Genomic DNA, 20,161 nt, shown 5'->3' on the forward strand with positions numbered 1-20,161 from the left:
TGTTATTTGTTTTCTGTATAACACCATTCTGACAGAGATGAAATAGCATCTTAGTGTGCTTTTAACATGCATTTAATTTTTTTTATGTGTGTGTGTGTTTGACTACATGTATGTATATATACTGTGTGTGTGCATAGTACCTGTGGAGGCCAAAAAGGACGTCAGGACCTCTTGATCTACAGTTACAGACCCTTGTGAGCTGCCACGTTGGTGTGGGGAACTGAACCTGGATCTGTTGCTAGAGCAGCCAGTGCTCTTATCTGCTGAGCTATCTCTTTATCCCTTTCTTAGTGTGGTTTTGATTTGCATGATGATGGCTATTAGATGTTGTTTCATATATCTGTTTTCCATTTATCCTCCTTTTGGGAATTGTCCATTCATTTGTTCACATATTAACTGGATAATTTGATTTTTGATGGTTAATTTTTAAAGTTCTTCATATATTCTGTATGTTAACTCCTTTGGATACATGCCTGGAAGAGCTTTTCTTCTATAGGCTCTCTTTTCTTTGAGAAGAAATATATATGTAAAATATTAGAGTAAAAATGGCAAAAAATTAACTTTAAAATGAGGAGACTGGAGAGATGGCTCAGTGGTTTAGAGCACTGGCTGCTGTTCTAGATGTTCTGGGTTTAATTCCCAGGAACCATGCATTAGCTCCTAACTGTCTGTAACTCCAGTCCCAGGGACGATGACACCCTCTTCTGGCCTTCAGAGGCACCAGGCACACACATAGCATGCCGCCAAAACATCCATCCATACACACTAAATGAATGAATAATGGTGACCTATTGGAGTAGCTTCTTTCTGGATGCTCTTATATCAAAGCTGAAGTCTCCTATCTTCATACTGTACAAACAGGGGTTGAATCCAAATCTGTCAAGGCCAGTTGTTAATTGGATCTACATTCACTTTAGGGGTTTTCCCTTTTTGCATTGCTACAAAGGGTAGGGCCCACCCACGACTATGTTCTTCCCAGTCTGAGCCTTGTCCTACGTGAACCTCTCAGCATGGCATATTAATCGCAAATGGTAGGCCTCCACTCACGATGACACCTGGCTATAGCCTTCCAAGGTAGGAGCTCTCAGGAGGAGTCCCTGTCACACTCAATCCTCCACCTGGACTCCAGCTCGTGAGAACTGTCGTCTTCTTTTGTGGTTGTGACTACCATGCCTGTTTTATCAGGGCTTGTTGCATAAGGGCGGCTCCCTGGCTAGTTTACACCCGAAATAACAACACACAAATTGTATTCATTTAAACACTGCCTGGCCCATTAGCTCTAGCCTCTTAATGGCTAACTCTCACATCTTGTTCAACCCATTTCTAATAAATCTGTGTCGCCACTTGACTGTGGCTTACCGGGATGAGTCTAACCAGCGTTGGTCTTGGGAAGGGGAATCATGACGTCTGCCCGACTCTGCTTTCTTCCTCCCAGCATTCTGTTCTGTCTTCCCCGCCTACCTATGTTCTGACCTATCAGGCCAAGCAGTTTTCTTTATTAATTAACCAATGAGAGCAACAGATAGATAGAAGATCCTCCTACATCAAGGGCTTATTGTATTTGAGACTCCAGGTTCCCCTCCCATTCCAGGGAACTGGGTGAATTGGTTTCATACACTGTTTTTCAGAGCTTTTCTGCTGTCCTAGTTTTGTGGTTTCAGACCATATCCCCCTTTTCTGCCTTCAGAATAGAACCCGCTGTTCGGTTTTTTTTTTTTTTGCCTGTTATTCTTCATGACATCACATAAAAGTGCCAAAGTTCTTTTTCCTTTACTTTTTCCCTCCCTCCTTCCCTCCCTCTCTGCCTGCCTCCCTCCCCACTTCCTTCCTTCCCTATCCAAAAGATATCTTTTATACATTTGTATTTTGCCAAAATTATTGTATTTTTCCCTTGATGTTTTATGGATTTTAGGGGGCAAGTGTTTTATTTCTTTTGTATATATGTGCTTATACAGAAGCATGTACGCAACATGTGCATGCATGTGTGTGTGTGCACGCGCGTGTGTGCATGTGTGTGTAGGCCAGAGGACCTCAGGTGTCATTCCTCTGATGCTGTCCACCTGTTTCTTTGAGAAAGGATTTTTGCTGACCTGTAACTTGCCGAATATGTTAGACTATCTGGTCAGTGCATCCAAGGGATCTACTTGTCTGTACCTCCCCAGCTCTGGGTTTAAAGGTGTACCCACTGTGCTAACTCAGGTTCTTATATATACAAGGCAATCACATTACTGATTGAGCTATCTCCCCAGCCTCTGGCTGTTATCATTTTACCATGAACTGTCAATTCTTGGTTCTGAGGTTACCAGTCATAGGTTTCTGGAAGCCTAAATGATTAGTTCTTCTTGGTGGGGGAATGGAAGTGAGACCCAGTGGCTAATAATTATTGCTCAAATGATGAATTTTAATTGTCATCCAGAAAAAGAAAAGACGAAGTAAGGAAAGCCCAAGAGAAGAGAAAGAAGGCCAGAGACAGGAGGCGATCTCTGAAGGAAAGAGACAGACACCGGCCAAGGAAGGAGAAGGTGAAAGCCAAGGCTGAGACTCGTCAGGAGCTGGACTCTTCAGAGGAGTGGGAGGAGAGGAAGTACTTGCTGGCTCAGCGGCGGGTTGAGGCCCTTCGTTTGCTCCGGGTACTCCTGAAGAAAATTGCGGTAAGGCTGTTTCCCAATTATTCTCTTCAGTGTTGGTAGGTACTGGTCTTTCTTTGGCTTTAAGTACTGTCCCACTAAAATGAACTGTGTGGCAGACTTGGGGCATTCATAGGGGTTTCCTCGAAATCAATGGCTCTCACATAAGCTCAACCATGGATTTCCAAAACCAGTCTCTCAACCAGTCCTGTCTTAACTCTGCCCTCACTTTGTGTTTCTCAACTTCAGGATGGTATTCAGAACACTTAAGCTACTTCATCTTCTTTTCCAAGTTCCTAGTGGATATGACGGGGCAATGCCAGGGGAAGCAAAGGGTGGGTGTGGCGTGGGCGTTAGATCCGTGGGCTTCTATTAACTTTATCCGTCCATCCATCTGTAACAGGTTTGGATGAAAAGGGAGAAGAAGCTTGAGCCTTGTCAGGCTCATATTAGCCTTGTCCTGAACTATCTGGTAAGGAATTTTTTAACTCACAGATTAGTTATCTTCTTCACAGATGTTCGCCTCTCTAAGATCTTTCTCTCCCTTTATGGGCTCACAGGGCTAGCCAGAATCACAGATATCTTGGACTGGAAGCCAGCGATGTTTTGGAAGTGTCCTTGTAGCAGTTCACATGCAGTGCTTTTAAATGGAAGGATGACAGCTGCTGCTGTGCTTTCGAGTGAACTCCATGTCGTATTTGCCATGTTGATCTCTGCCTTGTTATTATACATAGCTCGACTTGGTGAAAGCAGGATCAGCAAAAAGTAATCTCACACTTGGATTATTAATAGCAGGCCCAGCTAGATTGGATTTTAGTTTACCTTAATGATGTCCAAGTGGGAATCTTTTTGTAGAATCCACCTCTTTAAATGGGCATGGAACCTAATTCTGGAACCTCTTAATACTTACACTGATTACAAATTGATAGTGGGGCGCTGGGCCCTGATGTGTGACAGACATCAGGGGGACCATGCAACAAACCTTTCTGGGGATGGGGTTGCAGGCATCTTTGTTCCCCTATTCCTCAGCTCGGCGGAACAGATATCATCGGACTTGACCACAGGCAAATCGGTGGGCACAGCTGTATTGTCTACTTGGTGTTTGGCTCTTCTTTTCTTTGTAAGGTGCAAGTGTTACACCACTGAGCTCTGTCTCTGGTCCCCCATCTTCCATCTTTGTGAGGCAGGCTGGGTGGCTCAACTCTGAGACATCCTCAACTTACAATCCACGGTCAAGAGATTGCAATACAAAACAGAGAGGCTTTCATTAGTTCAGTTGACCTTGTTGGACATGTTTCACCCATGTGTCGTTTCCTGTGCTAGGGTTTTCTGTGAGGGCAACAGAGCGTTCCTTATTCCTCTTTGTTTCTCTAGCACCTATTGTAAAACCTAAAACAGTAGACTTGTCGATTTTTGAACAAATAAAAAGAGCAAGATACTTTAAATGCCATGTCATAAGAATGGTCATAGGTTTAGTAAAAACATTTCATATTAGATCAAGACATTTAATGTACTACTTTCTCCTCAGTACGATAGTGTTCCTAATTTGGACCTATTCTGGGTTTCTTCAGAGCAACACCAGCTCAGTTTTTGGAAGATTTCAATCTCTTTGTGTTTTGTTTATGTTTATTTACTTATTTTGTGTGTGAGTGGGGAGGGGCAGCATGCCACAGTGTGTGTGTATGGAGGTCAGAGGACAACACCAGAGAGTTCTCTCCCCTCTCACATGTGGGTTCCTGGGTTGGAACTCAGGTCGTCAGCCTTAGCAACAGGCACCTTTACCTGCTGAGCCATCTTGCTGGTCCTCTTTGGGTTTTCATGAGAGATCATTAAATCTTTTTTTCTTTAAAGGGATCCACGCAGCGTAACCCTCAGGAGGTTGATGTTCCAAAGCCTGAAGTGCAACACGCCCCAGGGACTGCATTGAAACCTCCAGAGGAAGAAGAATTAAGCACTCTGCAGGAAGAAATGCCAAGTTATCAAGTTCCCAAGTCTGACAATAAACAAAAACAAAAAGTGAAGAAAAGAACTAAAGCCCAGTTACAGAAATCTTCACATAGCCCTGGAGTGGGACAAGTAAGATACTCAACCAGAAAAGAGGAAGCTAGAAAAGTGTTACCTGATGAGTACGATTACAGTTTGGTCTCTGACCAGAATTCCTTGCAGAGTACAGCAAATCCAGACCAGTCCCTTGAAAAAGAAGACTACGACTATGGAAGTTCTAATGAGTCATATTCTTCTAGACAAGTTGTGATAAACCATGGCAGGAAACAGAAGATCTATGAAACAGATGAATTTATTGACTATCTATTAAACTATTATCAGACTCCAGAATATGCCCGATTCTGCCTCGAAGCGAGTCACCTAATAAGTACATGTCAGTGGCAGAGAGACGTCTACGCTAAGGGGGATGGATTTCAGGTCAGTCTGAGAAAGCATAGGTGCCACTCGACCAGTCTGAGTGAAGAGGAGAGCCTGGAAGGGAAAGACCAGGATCAAGACGGGGGCTGGCCAAAGGAGTATATGAAGGATCCCGAGACCGAGCCAGAAAACACAGGGAAGACCAATTATGCCAAAGAATTTTCTAAGAAATTAAAAAACTATTGCAATGACATAGCAAGTGAAACTGAAGATCACCTGTCCCCAAACGATGGAGAAAGTTATCCTGTGGAAAAGATTCACAACCACAGAATCAAAGATTCTCACTATGCAAGAAAAAGTCCGGTTTCTTCATCATTAAGGTCAGCAGACGTAGGTTTGTCATTGGCAGACTTCTTGGAGGAAATCAGTAGTGATTCTGAGTGCTTCACTGAAACCCTTAGCGTGAAGGAAGAGGAGGAAGAAAGATCCATGGCTGTCTATGATAGCTCCCCTGAACGAAGGCCTCTCGACCCTGACAAAATCATGACTTGCCGGCAGAAAACTAGGTCAAGTCAGCAGGCCTTGAATTCAGAGTGGAAACCCGACAGTGAGGAAAAGCACTTTAGGCACAGAGTCAGGGCACCAGGTAAAAGGTCCAAGTATGAACTGCGATATTCGTGGCTTGAGGGTGAATGGGATTCCATTCGAGTTGACAAGAACACAGGCAAAACTAGAGAAAAAATAGAGCCCAGCCCTGTGTTTGATGAAGGCTACTACTACAAATCCAGTTCCAGTGATGAATTAGAGAGCATCTCAAGAAAGAGGAGGAGAGTTACTGGCAGTATGTTTGGCCAGAATGTGAAATACAGACCCCTTCATATGCCATTAATGCCACCAAAGCGTGCTAGAGCTTTCTATTTGGGATACTTCTCCAGAAAAAGGCAGAACTCTTGGAAGTCAGAATATAACCAGGCTTTAAGAAGGTTTAAAAGATATGACAGTTCTGAAGATTACATGCTTGATGCTGGTCATTATTATGTCGGTCATGACGACAACCAGGACCACATTGAGTACAGAGGCTACTTAGGAGACAGCTACTCTGGCTCTTTGTACTTTAAAATGTTCTGATGGCCACTCTGATCAGGAACACCCTTATTTACAAGAAACAACTGATGCAAACAAAAACTTCAAACCAAATATAGCTATGTTGTTAGCAACCACAGAACAAGAACTAGAAGAGGTTCAAGTGCACATACTTGTTCCTCTTGCCAAAGTTTCAAGTGGGAATCTAAATGCCGCAAGATTTGGGAATGGGTAACCTCTAGGTTCTGAAGCTTAGTGAAGCAATGTCATTGCAAAACTTCATGATCCAAGGACAGATTTTATTTGAAGCTTTAATTTGGTGCCAGTAAAGGAGCAGACTAGCATTAAGAAGGCTCTTTTGCTGTCAGAATGTCATGCATCATCTGTCTTCAAAGAGGACAGTGGTGGACAAAGAGGCACCCTTTCATGTGTTCTAGATTTGGTCAGAAGCAGCATGTATGGTAACAAACGTTCCTGAATTTTACTTCGCAGTAGTTCTAGGTAAAGGAGAGATCCAGAGGCTAGAACCTGTAATAGATTCCATGGCTTTAGAGTTTCGTGGATACCCACCAGAAGGAAATGAATATATTCACAGTTCTCGAAGAAGAAGAAGAATCTAAAAGGGGCTGATTGCCCTTTGATAGTTAAATAGGTGGGACTGTTAGAATTTTTCTTGTTTGTTTTATGAACCCCATAGCTTTCCATACAAAAGCAAAGCACCAGGATTGAATTTATAAAATTAAGGGGATTTGCAAAAGGAAATATCAAAAAGTCCTGGAGCATCAGTAATGGCACTTGGGAAGAAAAATTGTGACCGTATTCTATTTCAGGCTATGTAATCCTTTCACTCAGGGTTGGGTGACATCAGTTTGTAAAAAGTCACTGAATATCCCCCAAACTGACTTTTATAAAAACAGTAGCAAGTGCCTCCTCTGCCCTTAACAATGCCATGGAGTTAGGAAGAATTAAAAGAGAAGTCCATAGTTTTCTAGCTGTGGAAGAACTACAGTGTGCAGAATTTGTAAACCATGTGAAATAAGCAATTGATCTTTTTTGCTGACTCATTTTGGAATTCTTAAATATGTTTTTAAATTGAGATATTTGTAGATTCCCCTTAGTGCAGTGCGTGTTCTGTAGAAAGCCTGGCCAACTCTTTCTGCCTTACATTGGTTCAGAACCTCAGGGCAGTTAGTTGGCCTTCATTTTCCCAACAAAGCTCTACCTGACCTGGCAATTGACCAGTGAATTAGAGACTGCCTGCAACAGGAATAGTTGTTTGGAATCCACAGAAGCAGTGAAGGGCAGCAATTCATTTCAGTCTTAAGTGGACTTTCAGCAGGAAGGCATCTGCTAGCGGAGGCGGGTAGGGTGCCAGTGGATGGGGTTACTATCATGTCTCACATTGTGTGCCCATCCACTGCCTCTTGATCAACACGGTGTCTGAAATGGTTACAAAATTGTATGATTTGCCTGAAGTAAAAGCCGCAGGTTGTTTGATTGATTGAGCTGCATATTCCTATTTGAAGAGAGATCTGTTCAAGCGCTTAAAAGCTGAGAAAGGAATGTAACAGATCCCCATGTGTTACTAACATAAAACCAGGTGAATAGTGTGCTGTCTCTCATGCTCAGTCTCATTTGCAAGACAGTGCTTGGTTTTACTGTTAAAGCTAGGTTTGACTTGTCCAGTCCAAAAGATTGCTCACGGGTTGAGAGTGCCTTTTTTTGGTTGTTGTTTGTTTCGTTTTGTTTTTGAGGACTAGCAATGGCTATTCATGACTATTCGTGGTCAAAGTCCTGTTGCCCAAAGTAGCCTTCAAAATTACTAACAACTTAAATTTTGTCAGACAGTTTTCTGGCAACATATTATTCTCCTCCAAGAAAAATCGGCCAACCCCCAACACATTTTATTCCATTGTATTTATGGGTTTGTATTAGAAAGCAGCTGACCGTTTTCAAACAAACAAAACCCACTCAATTTCTTCTCTCGTTTGCTATATTTTCTTGAGAGATTTTAGGCATCTTTGCTCAGTAGCAAAGATAAGAATCAGATTGCAGAGTTGAACAGCATGTTCAGTTTGTCCTGTCCTAGGTGTGGCGCTAAGTCATTTTGATGTGGCCCTCTTCTCCTGTTTGATTTGTTTGTTGAATGCTCTCCTGGGGCCCACAAGTAAAAATACCGCTTTTGCCGCCCCCTGAAGTTCTGTATCTGTCTGTGGCAATGCATTGTAGATTTGTGTCAACCCTGTTTTGGTATAGGCCTTACAAGAAACGTAATAGCTTACTTTACTTTGTGCTTGTCACTCGGTGACTTAGGAAAGAATGTAATGAAACAAACTGTTACGACTACTTTTCTTCTTGTTATTTAAGTTGTGAAAAGTATTTTCTCGTATTTTTTTTTTTTTTTTGTCTTTTCAAACAGGGGCCTGAGTTTTTTGAGTTACATAGGGGTTTTCGTATGCTTTTCTTGTATGTGCTGCTTATCTGGTAAGGGAAAGTCTATAAATGTACTCTGTTCATTTGTATGAATTTCTCAGGTAGAAAGCCATGTAACCTAGGTAATTTGAAAACGCAACCAAATCCATGTGTTTTTGTTGGAAAACTGTTTAACGTGTTGATTTTAAAATAAATGGTGATTGATTCCACTTTGGGGGGAACTTTCTATCTGTAGTATGATATGTTGCACTAATGTTGCTCTTTTTGCTTATTTGCATTGTTAGAGAAATGATGCATATTTCATTTTAATATATTCAAAAATAAAATTGTCAAGAGTGACAATAGTGACTATTGACTGATCATTGGGCTGCCTAGATTGATACTCACCCTAACATTTGCAAACCATTCCAGTATTTTTATTCTACTCCTTTTTTTTAATTTTTTTTTTTTTTTTTGGTTTTTCGAGACAGGGTTTCTCTGTGGTTTTGGAGCCTGTCCTGGAACTAGCTCTTGTAGACCAGGCTGGTCTCGAACTCACAGAGATCCGCCTGCCTCTGCCTCCCGAGTGCTGGGATTAAAGGCGTGCGCCACCACCGCCCGGCCTATTCTACTCCTTTTTGATAGGAGCTGGCTCTGCCAGCGTTGCTAGAACTAAAAGCCAGTTTGTTTTTCATTTTGGATGAACTTAAGCCATACTTAGACTCGAAATTACCCTCCTCTAGGTACATCTAAGCTTAGTTTTGAAAATGTCATACAGGTATACAATGAACTATGTTCTAATGTGAACCCTCCACTTTTCCATCTCCCCTAGTTTTCTTCCCTAATATACTCCCCACCAATTTAATGCTTTATTTATTTATTTATTTATTTATTTATTTATTTTGATAACCCACTAAGTCTAGTTAGTGCAGTGCGTATGTGCATGGGCCATCCACTGGAGCATGGGAAACTTACCAGAGGCCATACCCTCAAAGAATGATTCCCCTCCCCAAGCAACTGGCCACTGCTAAGAGATCCTCAGTATAGGGTGGGGCCTGGAGATCATATATACCATCTATACTGGGATTTTGACTGTCTTGACCTTAGCCAGGTAACCACAGCTGCTTGAGTGCATGGGAGAGTGCTAGCCATGTCATGTCCAGAAGGTAGCATGTCACTGCATTCTTCTACGTCCTCTGACTCTTATCTTCTTTCTGCCTCCTAAGTGATGACCCCAGAACCTTAGTGGTGATGGTGGGTGTGGTTAGTATAGATGTCCTGTTTTAAGATAAACACACAATACATCTTTTCAAGACAGGGTCTCACTTGTAGCCCAGGCTGGTTTTGAACTTCTGATCCTTCTGCTTCAGCCTCCCAAGTGCTGGGATTCTATAGGTGTGTGCCACCATGTTTGGCACAGTATGTTTTATCACGGCTGTTAAATGGTAGCAAAATTGACTCTATGGAATTTAATTTCATCTCATTCCCTCAGTTGTGTGTGAAACTTAAAATTTATGAATGTCCAAAAATAAATGGATGTGGAATGGGGAGTTTAGTCCAAGAAGCTTAGGCCCATAATTTGTCTTTGATCATTCAAGAGTTAACTGTATTTGTACATAAAATAGCAAACTGCTTCAAAGTATTATATAATGAAGATATAGACTATACCTTTAACTCTGGGCACTTTAGGGCTGTTAATGTTCCTTGCTGGGTTTCATAAGCTCTTTCTAAAACATTAAGGACTGCATGGATGCTTGTTCTGAATAATAAACAGGCAACCCATGTCCCCAGGCAGGCTGACCACAGGCTAGTTAATGGCTTCTCTCCTATGGGCAGCATAAATTGAACTTGTTTATGAAAAAAGAGGCCACATTGTAGGGAAGGGATCAGAGTGAGTCTGGGAGGGTTAGGGGTAAAGTGGGGCTGTGTGTGGATATCATCAAAGTGCAGGGCATGTATGGAATTCTCAAATAATAAAAATATCTAGGAAAATAAAAGCCAAATACTCCTGCCACAAACCCCCAAACTTCCTTAACACTTGGTAACCCCAGTGCCTTCCGTAGTAATAGTTCTTAATAACATTGTTCTGAACTTCAGTTTAGAAAGCTGATCCAGAGGCAGAATTTGACAAGTGTCAATATTGTTCAGTCTTCCTGCCTCAGTTTCCTGGTGCTGGAATTACACGGCTCTTAGTACACATAGAAGTCTAACACCCAAAAGTTAAACTCAATTTTAAGCTAAAGTCAAATGACTATATCTGCTGTAACTATTAAAATTTATCTTCTTGAGAATTTTACACATGATTACAATGTGTTATGACCATATCTGAACTTCAACTCTCCTGGACCCTCCCAAACATGTCCCTTAGTCTTTAAACAAATATTCCACTACATCTAAATTAGTGCTGCCCTTATGTGTGTGAGTACCAGGCGCTGGAGAATCAATACTCTACCAGTGGCCACACCTTCAAAGAAATTGACTCTTCCCAACTTATTTGTCATCAACTACAATAGCCCCTCAGATGGGGTGGGATTATGAGCTCCTCAAGTAGAGCAGGATTATGAACCCCTCAGATGGGATGTGATTATGAACCCCTCAGATGGGGTGTGATTATGAACCCCTCAGATGGGGTGGGATTATGAACCCCTCAGATGGGGTGAGATTATGAACTCCTCAGCTGGGGCGGGATTATGAGCTCCTCTTCAATTGGTGCTTGAATTTTGGCTGGTGAGCAGGTAACCACAGATGCTGAGAATTCTTGGGTGCAACAGCCATGTCATGCCCAGAAGACAGCCACTGCATAGCACTACCCCACCCCCCAGCTAAGGTTAAAAATATTAAAACAAGAAAGCCACACTATACTGGGTAAAACCTTTTTATTAACTGACCCAAACACTTCATTTTGTTTCTAATTTGAGGTAAAACCATTAAACACAGCTCACAAGAAAATACACTGACTATTTAACTACAATTACAAGAGTCTGAACCCTCACTAGTTGTTCATATAATACTTTTACAAATTTATACAACTGTAGAGTCTACTTAAGCTAGGTTTCGTATTAACCAAAGAGTTATTATCCAAGACCTAGACACTTGACTACTACTTTCGAAGTGACTACGATTTTGTAACAACAAGGATTTAACTGTTACCTTAGGAATGTATTTTCCTTTACTAATCACTCAGCTAATGCTATGTAGTGTTTTCTCATTCTTCAGAGATGACGTTGAAGGCTTTTTGAAAAGCACACACCTGTTCCTGCCCTCTATGTTCCACTCAAATTTCACATTTGGTCAAACAACCACATAATCATTGCCTGCTGCAAGCAACAAGACTGGGAAGCCAGACCCATGATCTTCATGTGTTTAGGGTTTTTTTTTTCTCCAAAGTTCTACTTTGAATGTCAGATGCTGCTTTAGCCCCAACTGTCAATTACTGTGTGTGAGAGAGTTACTGTTTATGTTGAGAGTGTCCACATGAGGACAAGGACAGTTAAATCAGTCCAGAAACACAGGAAATGTATTTGTGCCAACTAAGCCCAACATCGAATTTTCATTGTGTTCCTGAACTTCTCTCTTAAATCAATACCATAGCCTTTGGAACACTGCAGATTTGCTTTAGAGGTAGATAAAACAGAAACCATGCAGTTAAGTCAATTGAATAAGACGGGGGCTTGTTTTCAGAGAACAGTGACTAGAAGTTGATCCTTCTTCATTCCCAATACACTTACCACTGTGACCAATTTGTGAAAACACCCAAGTCTTTGCTCTCTCTCAGAAAAATCAAATTGCATTTCCGCTTGTTCTAACTACAGCTAGAAGAAAAACAGCATTAACATTTGCATGACAGCACCGCAGCTCACTTTCTGGATGTGTGACACAAACATCATGCATTCTAAGACAATTTTGTCAGTGTCACTAGTGATGGAAATTAAAAAAAATTTACAGCAAGTTCAAAACTTTTCTAAATATTGAAATCACCATGTTTTAAAGACAGACTGGAATGTTACAAATGATTTTGCAAAATACAAAAATAGATATGCTTCCAGCGAATGCTTCAGTCATTCTTCCAAGCATTCTCATCTTTCGGTTCTTCATCATCTGAGTACACAGTTGGCTCCTCCCCTTCCTTCAGCAATTTGCCCACATGATGATATTTGACTGGAGGGGCAGAGAAGAAAAAAATAAATGACCATTCTCATGATTCACAAAAAAACCCACTACATTTAATTTTAAATGAGAGGTCCAAACAATACACTCAGCAACATGTTAGGTTTCTTGAAGAATATAAAAGGATTATATCATACTCCTTGCCAAAAATGCAATTAAGACTTTTGTTCAAATCAGAGAACTATAAAGCAACAAACAATGCCAGTGAACTGAGCACTCTGTAGGGTCACTATGGATTAGGGGGCTGTAGAATGCTTCATGGAAGAAAGATATGATTTGGAAAATGGATGGATGGACTATGAGTGAGAGTTATTTCCTGAAAAATGCAAACACATTCAAAGGTACACAGGCAAGACTGAGCTGGAAAGCCAGTAAAAACATGTTGTCAGGAGTAGAACTGGCATTTGGAAATAGGAGGAGCTAAGTCTAGCTGATCAGCATGTGGGCTATTATGAAAGACCTGAAAAGCCAGCCCGAGAAACCTGAACTTCACCTATCCGTGGCAAAGGTACTGAAAGTTAATAAGAAAAAGAATGACACAGCAAAATAGTACTCTGGCAACGTTATCACCAAGATATGAAGGGCGGATTTCAGTAAGAGCAGTTGAACAGGGTAACCAGGAGGCTGGTATGCAGAGGCAGATGGGAAGGAACCAGGGCAAGAAGAAAGATCCTTAGGAATTAAAGGGAAGAGTATGAGAAAGCTTTAAAAAAATCCTTGCAAACATTTATTAGACAGCTTATGAACCAAATGCCTGGGAGTTAGGTGTGAAGTCACAATCAGCATGCTCCATTACAACCAAGTGAATCCAGGGTTAATGCAAATTTCCTTTCTGAAATGGGGAGGGATGAGGAGTAAACAAGCCGCCTAAGCAGGTAACTAAAGCTGCTTCTGTGCCATTGGGAACAACTGAAACTTCCCTCTTCGAAGGCAGCATAAGGGGTTGGAGGTGGCGGCACCCGGGAGTGTAGCTGAGGTGTCACAACAGGGGGGTTAGTCCTAGGTGAAAGGGGTGGTGGGCAAAAGAAAAATATCACCTTGATGCTAGAAGGCTCTAGAACACAGAGCTTTGTGGATTCTAAATTATAACTCTTAGTTTCATGATGACAAAGGCACCTGGGCTGCAAATGTTAGTGACGATGTTAGGTAGCTGGGCTGTTTTCAAAGTCCAAAGATTTGCGTTCTGCTTTGAAGGCTATACTAGGTCTGTTTGAGATCCAAACTCAAAAGGCAGTGTCACCTCTGGCTAATTATTAACCAAGAACTCTCTCAGCTTATTCTGAAAAATATGCTCGGACAGGGCTAAAAGAGCATGGACTAGTTAACTGATGGTGGGGATAAGTAAATAAAAAGCTTCCCCTCCATGGAAAATCCTCTTCCTCCAACAGTGGCTGTCATGGTCTTCGCATACATTCCACAAAATCTGACAAAGATTAGTATAGTTCAAATCTGTGGCAGTGAAGTAATCTTAAAGTGATAATTTAACCCTTGGAATTTAGGTTCGACTGAAGCAAATCCCTGCATTCTCATGATTTGAATTTAACCCCTTATTTCCACCTTAATTCTAAAGACTTTACCCCACTCCCATACACAGCATTAAGCCTGAAACAAATGCTTCCTTTTTCTTTAACAACAATGCAGGCACCATTGTTGCTGGGTAGATTATAAGCAGCATTTACAGATGAGGCCTAATTTACACTTAGGCTAAATTAGATTCAATGAGAAGCTGTTTGGACGAATACAAGTCTCCCATTCTTACACAGAGCTGCGGGCTGCCTTTAAACAGTTAAGGGCTACAAGAGAGGACTTGTGAAAATCTCTCTTCCTGGAGGCAAGCGGGCCATTGTCCTTTCCCCTACACACTCTGTATGGAATCTTAATACCTTTAGGCAAAAACTTACACATCAAAATTAGAAGCCCAAGTTTCTGTAGAGGACAGGCCAAAACTTGGTATGTCATCATAGCAAATGACTCAGCACTGCCACCATTACTCCATGCCACAAACTTGAACAATCCCAAAATTTAGGAGCCTATCAAAATGCACTCAAGTCAGGATGCTTAGTAATAACTATTGTTTGATCATGAATCTGCATTACTGGTAGAAATTTGATCCAGGCACAATATAAATAAATGCTTACAAGTGAACTGAGATTCCCAGTCACTCAGGGTCTCCTGCTGGGAGGCAGTGAGGTCAGAAAGGTCATCATACTCATCCTTCAGTGCTTCTTTATCCAGGCAAAAGGTGGCAAGGCCCCTGGATGCATCTCTTCCGGCAAAGACCCCATATGGTCCCTCTTTAAAAACAAAACAAAACCAAAGATAGATTCTTTACAAGATAATACATTTCTGGGTGGCTCAAATACAGAAGATGGCATTATTGTTCTTTGCATTGAATGCTTCCTTTGAATTTTCAAATTCCATTCTTAAGCTCCATGTATAATGACACTTTGATCATTATATAAGGGACACTGAAAGATTTACTGTCACTCCATAAGGAAAATTAAATAAAAATGTGTAGCATTTGAAATCTCCTATGACCTGCGTGTAGCTAATATGAACACAAGGGATTCTTTTGAGGGTGGCCTTGGAATGAGCATACAATCAATGAGTCAGAATTCAGCTTGAGGACTCTGAAGCTACAGGTTGGCTCTATTCTAGGTGTCTGAGCCAAGAGAAAGTTTCTTAACCACTACAGTGTAAAGAACACATTTCCTTGTCAATGTATTCTGATATATTTTAAATGACCTTTGATTGCAAGACTCAAACCCTGAGGCATGTGCAGGAGAAATAGTTTTACAAATATCAGTCGTTCAAAAATCTATCCACATGTTATATAAGCTTCACTATCAAAAATAAGAACTAAAAACAAAGGAGACCAGTTTGGGTACTGTTTTTAAGTATATACAAGCTTGTGAAAACACTAAAATTTTCATTGAAAAAAAAAAAAGGCTGCCATCAGTGTCTCCAAATAATCCCAAATGCTCTTATGTATAACATCATACCAAGCTTTTGTCTGAAAGCAGTGGATCATTTTGTATTGACCTAAAGTGGTTGTTTAGACTTATTTAAATATTGCACAAGCAAAGGAAAAGAATTCAGTCTACTTTAAACAATGCCTTTTTTTTTTCTCCAAAGTAGGCTGGATACTAGGTAACTCTGACAGTAAAATCTTTATACCAAGTAGGAGAATTAATTGTATTTCATTACAGTGTGGTTATCTGAACCCTTAATTGACCCAATGTTTTTCTTACATATTAGATAAATTTTATGATCTATTTTTTGGGTAGGATGGATTAGGGCTTTGCATATTCGAGGCAAGCACTCTACTGCTGAGATACACCTCAAGCCCTTATGGACAACTTGTAAATGCAATTGCAATTCTAAAACATGGGCTGGTTTTAGTCACCATTACATGCTGCCACTAGAGAAGGTTAAAAAAATTAACTTCCCACCTGTGACGCAAATGTGTACTGTTAATGGAAATAGTAGCACCTAGTGCTTGAAAACAAATTATTTTGGTTTGGACTCCACCATTTTAGGAATTATGGTCCCTGAACTGGTAATGCACACTTAACCATGATCTAAGGCGAATATTAAAAGTCTTTGAAGGATACATTTTGTTCACCACAAAGCACATTAAGTAGATGCTTGGTGGACAGAAATGTGTGGTGCTTGCTAGCATCTACAACAGTGCTGTGCCCATAGGACCGGGCACTCATACGAATAATTTTTATTTCCACTATGATACAGCTCATCTCTCTTCCTGAACCCTGTCAATAATGGAGAGCAGGGACTGGGAAACCCCACGCTGGGTTGTGCTTGCTCCCCCCCCCCAACGGAAAACAGGCCCTGAGACAATGCATTGTACCAGGACGGAGCTGGTTGGTGACATTCTAGAATGGAGAATGCAGGTGGACTCCTAGTTGTCGTTATTCCCGTGCACACATCGAAGTTCCTCACGATGACTCTGCAAACTCCAACCTACCTGCTTTAGGATGGAGGCTGCTTGACCCCCAGCTGTGCTCGAGGCTCCTGGTGATGACTTGGCAAAGGACAACCACAGGCCCATGCCCCATGCGTTTGTTCTGACTACTTTATGGTTTAGCTCAATAATTACAGGCATTTACATGATTGTTTAGTGATAAGGTACTACCGTAGTGACAAATAGGATGTAGTGTTCATATCATTTTGCAGTTACATGCCCACAGGAAATACATTTTCTAAAATGTCTGAAAGCAAAAATGAAGGGTGAGGGTTCGTGCCCATGTGATTTAGATTGGCTGGACTCTGGAGACTAAGGAGTGGGTATGTCTGGTTTGGATCAGTGCTGGCTATTCTTTTTCTCAGACCAATGAACATGTGAACACACCCCCTGAGTTCCCAGTGCTTAGAGGACTCCATATTGGAGTCTTCTTCCTCTTCAAATGTTCTAGAAAGCAGGGCTTTTCTAACCTGGCTGATTCCCAATTTTGCTTACACGACAGTATTAAAATGGAGATTTTTGGCACCCCTCCCCCCAGATGTAAGTGTGGCCATGGCTGGTCAGGTCAGGGATCTGTATTTTTCACCAGCATCAGGTGATTCTGACAGGCAATCCGGTTTGGAAAAACCTCATCTCTAGGATCCTTTGCAACACTTCAGCAGCCATCCAGCCCTTGTTTTCCCTCTGGTCGGCTCTTCCTGACATCGCCCCCCCCCCCCCATCGCGCTTCACAGCCTTATCCTTTTGTTTCTCAGTACCCTCCCACTTCTACCTCCCAACCCTGATTTCATTTATTTTTATTTAAAGATTTTTTTTGCCTCCCAGTCCCTCCGCCCCACTATACACTAAATATGGTGTTTCTGATCAGCTCTTCACGTTCCTAAGGCCCACCACCTTAATGCATCCTTAACTATTCTCCTCCTCTCCATCAAGCTGGTTTGCTTGTTCATCTTCCAGCACCTCAGTCCACCCAACACAGCACGCGCACACACACATACCAAATACATGTCACATACCAAGCGCCCCCCCCACCAGACAAACGGTGCACACCAAACACACTCACCGCGCATGCACACAGTACACACACAGTATACACACACACACTCACACCCCATTCTCCGCCAGGAACAATGCTTCTACCTGACACTAATCCCCTTCTCCACTTTCTCTCTCTCTCCACACCCTTACATTCCACCAAGGCTCCTCCGGCGTCATCGGCTCCACGTCTTCTCAAGAGTCTGGGCCTCTCTGGAGACACCTTCATTTCCTTTTCTCAAGTCTGAAGCCTCCCCCCCCCCCTCCCACCACCCGCCAAAGCCCGATACCTTCGAAAACTTCCCCAACATCCCGGGCCTTCGAGCCTCGCTGTCCCTCCCACCCGCGGCTTCCAAGCGTCAGCCTCCTTGGGCAACACTCCCTCCCGCCATATGCACGCCCCCCCACCCCCCCGCCAGCGCCTCGAGGCCCTGGTCCGCTCCGGGAGCCGCCCGCCTTCCCTCCAGGGTGTCCCACCTCCCTTCACCTCTCCACTGCCCCGCTCCCTGCTCGGGTCCCCTCTTTTGTCTCTCCCCCACCCCGGCCCTGTCTCCGTACCCGGCCCGTAGAATTTGCGGCCTTTGGTCACGTCGAACACCTTGCCATTGATGGCCATAAGAATGCGCGGGTCCTGGACTCCATCGAAACGCCTCAGCTCGGCAGGGGTGAAGTCGCGCCGCTTCAGGCGGGGCAGCGGGGGCGGCTCGTCGTCGTCGTTGTCGCCACCGGCTCCAGGCTGGTCCCCGCGTACGATCTTGTAGAGCAGGAAGATGCAGAGGCCGAGCAGCAGCAGGTTGAGCGGAGATGTGAAGATCTCGTGCAGCAGCCCGCCCTCCAGCTCGCTCGGGTCGGCGCCAGTCGCCACCACATCCTTGGCGGCCATGATCTCTGGAGCAAAGGTTGGGCCCGGCTAGGCAGAGCTCCGGAACACTACGTTTTCTCCTCCCTCTCAGCCGAACAGTGGCGTCCGGAGTTCAGTGGTGGAGGAAGAAAAGCCTCACGGAGGGGCGGGGCTGCGAGGAGGCGGAGCCTCAAGCCACGCCCTTCCCAACCACCTAAGCACCCTGCCCTCCCCCCCATCCCCCGCCCCGCGCTGGTAGGCTTGGCTAAGGCTTAGGTCTCCTAAGTAGCCTCCGGGTCTTGGCTTCTCCCCTCCCCCTGCTCCCTCCACTCCCAGCCCAGGCCACAAAGCCCAGCCCACCTCTTGGTTGTACCTGCTGGGTCCCTGCCTCAGTTTCAAGGCTCCCTCGGAGCGTGGTGCAGCTCACCGCTGAACAGCTCAGTCGCCTAGGTAATGTGGGTAGCTTCCAGCCGACCCTCTGGAGGAGCCTTGCCTCTATGGCTTCTAAGGCCTGCTTCTTGCAAATGACGTCGGTTAAAATGGGGCCGCGTTTCTCTTGCTTCTTGTTTCTCTCTCATTTTAAAGTCCCTCTTAACCCTCCCCTGGCAGTACCCTCAGGACCAGGAAGCTGTTTTAGCTGTCCGAAAAATCATGTCTTCAACTCCTTGTCCACCTTACACACCTCTCGTTTTCACTTGAGACTATCCATTTGGGGATGGTCCTCCAGTTCTTGCCTAAAAGCTGCGGGGCTGACATCCAAAGGTCACAGGCCTGTCAACTCTTCAAAATCTGGGACTAAGATCACCAGATTTTGCGTTTGTTTTTACCACCGCCCCCCCCTTTTGCAGCTATCAATTGTGCTTAGTCACACGGCATTGGCAAATGGCATTCTCTTGATGAGCCTTTTTTCCTTATAAAAATACCAGAATAACGTTCAAAGTTTCATTGCTTGGCAGCATTCTTCTATTTGAAGTCTGTCAGAGCTACCCTGGGCAGCCATAGTAACCCTGAGCATAACCCCTGACAAATGCCAGGTACCTAGATACCTAGGCCTCTGATGTGCTAACAGGATGCATGGGAGCAGGCCTCTGTGGAACAAGGGTCGTCCCTGCTCATCAGAGAACTAATCTGACTGCCCTTTTTATTGTTACTGGGAAAGGGTAACAGAAGAAAAAGAGGAGAAGATAATTAAAACCAAGCCATGCACACATCTGCAGGCCAGGGCAGTACTTTTCCATAGAGTCTTGTTTGCTTGTACGTAGTTACCACCACCGCCACCGCCACCACCATGCAAGAGATTTTTGCAGAGAATTGGCTAAATTCTGAATAGTTTTGGCAAAGACTGCTTTAATCCCTTCTGCACCCCACCCCATCTTCTCAAAGTGTAATGAAGGAAACAATCTTTATATCCAGCCTGCATATTTTTTTTTCCTCAGAGCTAAATTTAGGATTAGCTGAACCGGCCCCTCCAGATCTTTTGTCAAAACTCTTCAACTTAATCATCATGAAATAAGCTCAAACTACGAGCACTCAGCTATGGTTAGAATCCACTTGTCCCTTTTTAGAAAGAACTATGAGCATCAAAGACATAAAAAAAAAACCCAAACCTGTGAAAAAATTTTTGAAACTAATATGGCAAAAAATTCCATCTTT

General features: G+C 43.1%; 2 protein-coding genes across 5 annotated transcripts in view; one reads left to right on the forward strand and one right to left on the reverse strand.

Moving 5' to 3' along the window:
* Positions 1-8,748, forward strand: part of LOC130867582 (A-kinase anchor protein 17B-like) — a 177,163-nt gene extending 168,415 nt beyond the window's left edge. For 3 of the 4 annotated variants that reach the window (XM_057759629.1, XM_057759628.1, XM_057759631.1), the window contains 3 exons: positions 2,417-2,651; positions 3,031-3,099; positions 4,479-8,748. In XM_057759629.1, the coding sequence (XP_057615612.1) occupies positions 2,417-2,651; positions 3,031-3,099; positions 4,479-6,116 (1,942 nt within the window). In that variant the 3' untranslated portion in view covers positions 6,117-8,748. The remainder of the gene's footprint in view (positions 1-2,416; positions 2,652-3,030; positions 3,100-4,478) is intronic. The other variant, XM_057759630.1, reaches the window with a different exon arrangement.
* A 2,600-nt stretch (positions 8,749-11,348) lies between these two features.
* Pgrmc1 (progesterone receptor membrane component 1) lies at positions 11,349-18,651 on the reverse strand. Its single transcript, XM_057760406.1, has 3 exons — positions 18,226-18,651; positions 14,789-14,944; positions 11,349-12,641 (listed from the first exon to the last, which is right to left on the reverse strand). The coding sequence occupies exons 1-3, from the start codon at positions 18,548-18,550 to the stop codon at positions 12,538-12,540; spliced, it is 585 nt and encodes a 194-aa protein (XP_057616389.1). The 5' UTR covers positions 18,551-18,651; the 3' UTR covers positions 11,349-12,537.
* Positions 18,652-20,161: the final 1,510 nt, after the last annotated feature.

This window comes from Chionomys nivalis, chromosome X (assembly GCF_950005125.1).
Source record: "Chionomys nivalis chromosome X, mChiNiv1.1, whole genome shotgun sequence".
In the NCBI taxonomy this organism is placed as follows: domain Eukaryota; kingdom Metazoa; phylum Chordata; class Mammalia; order Rodentia; family Cricetidae; genus Chionomys; species Chionomys nivalis.

What these genes read in the sequence shown, in the direction of transcription:
- Pgrmc1 (XM_057760406.1), bottom strand. Translation starts at nt 18,550, where the DNA reads ATGGCCGCCAAGGATGTGGTGGCGACTGGCGCCGACCCGAGCGAGCTG. An exon ending in CCGCAAATTCTACGGGCCGG is followed by an intron (nt 14,945 to 18,225) that starts GTACGGAGACAG and finishes TTGTTTTTAAAG; the next exon opens with AGGGACCATATGGGGTCTTT. An exon ending in CTGGGAATCTCAGTTCACTT is followed by an intron (nt 12,642 to 14,788) that starts GTAAGCATTTAT and finishes CTGCCCCTCCAG; the next exon opens with TCAAATATCATCATGTGGGC.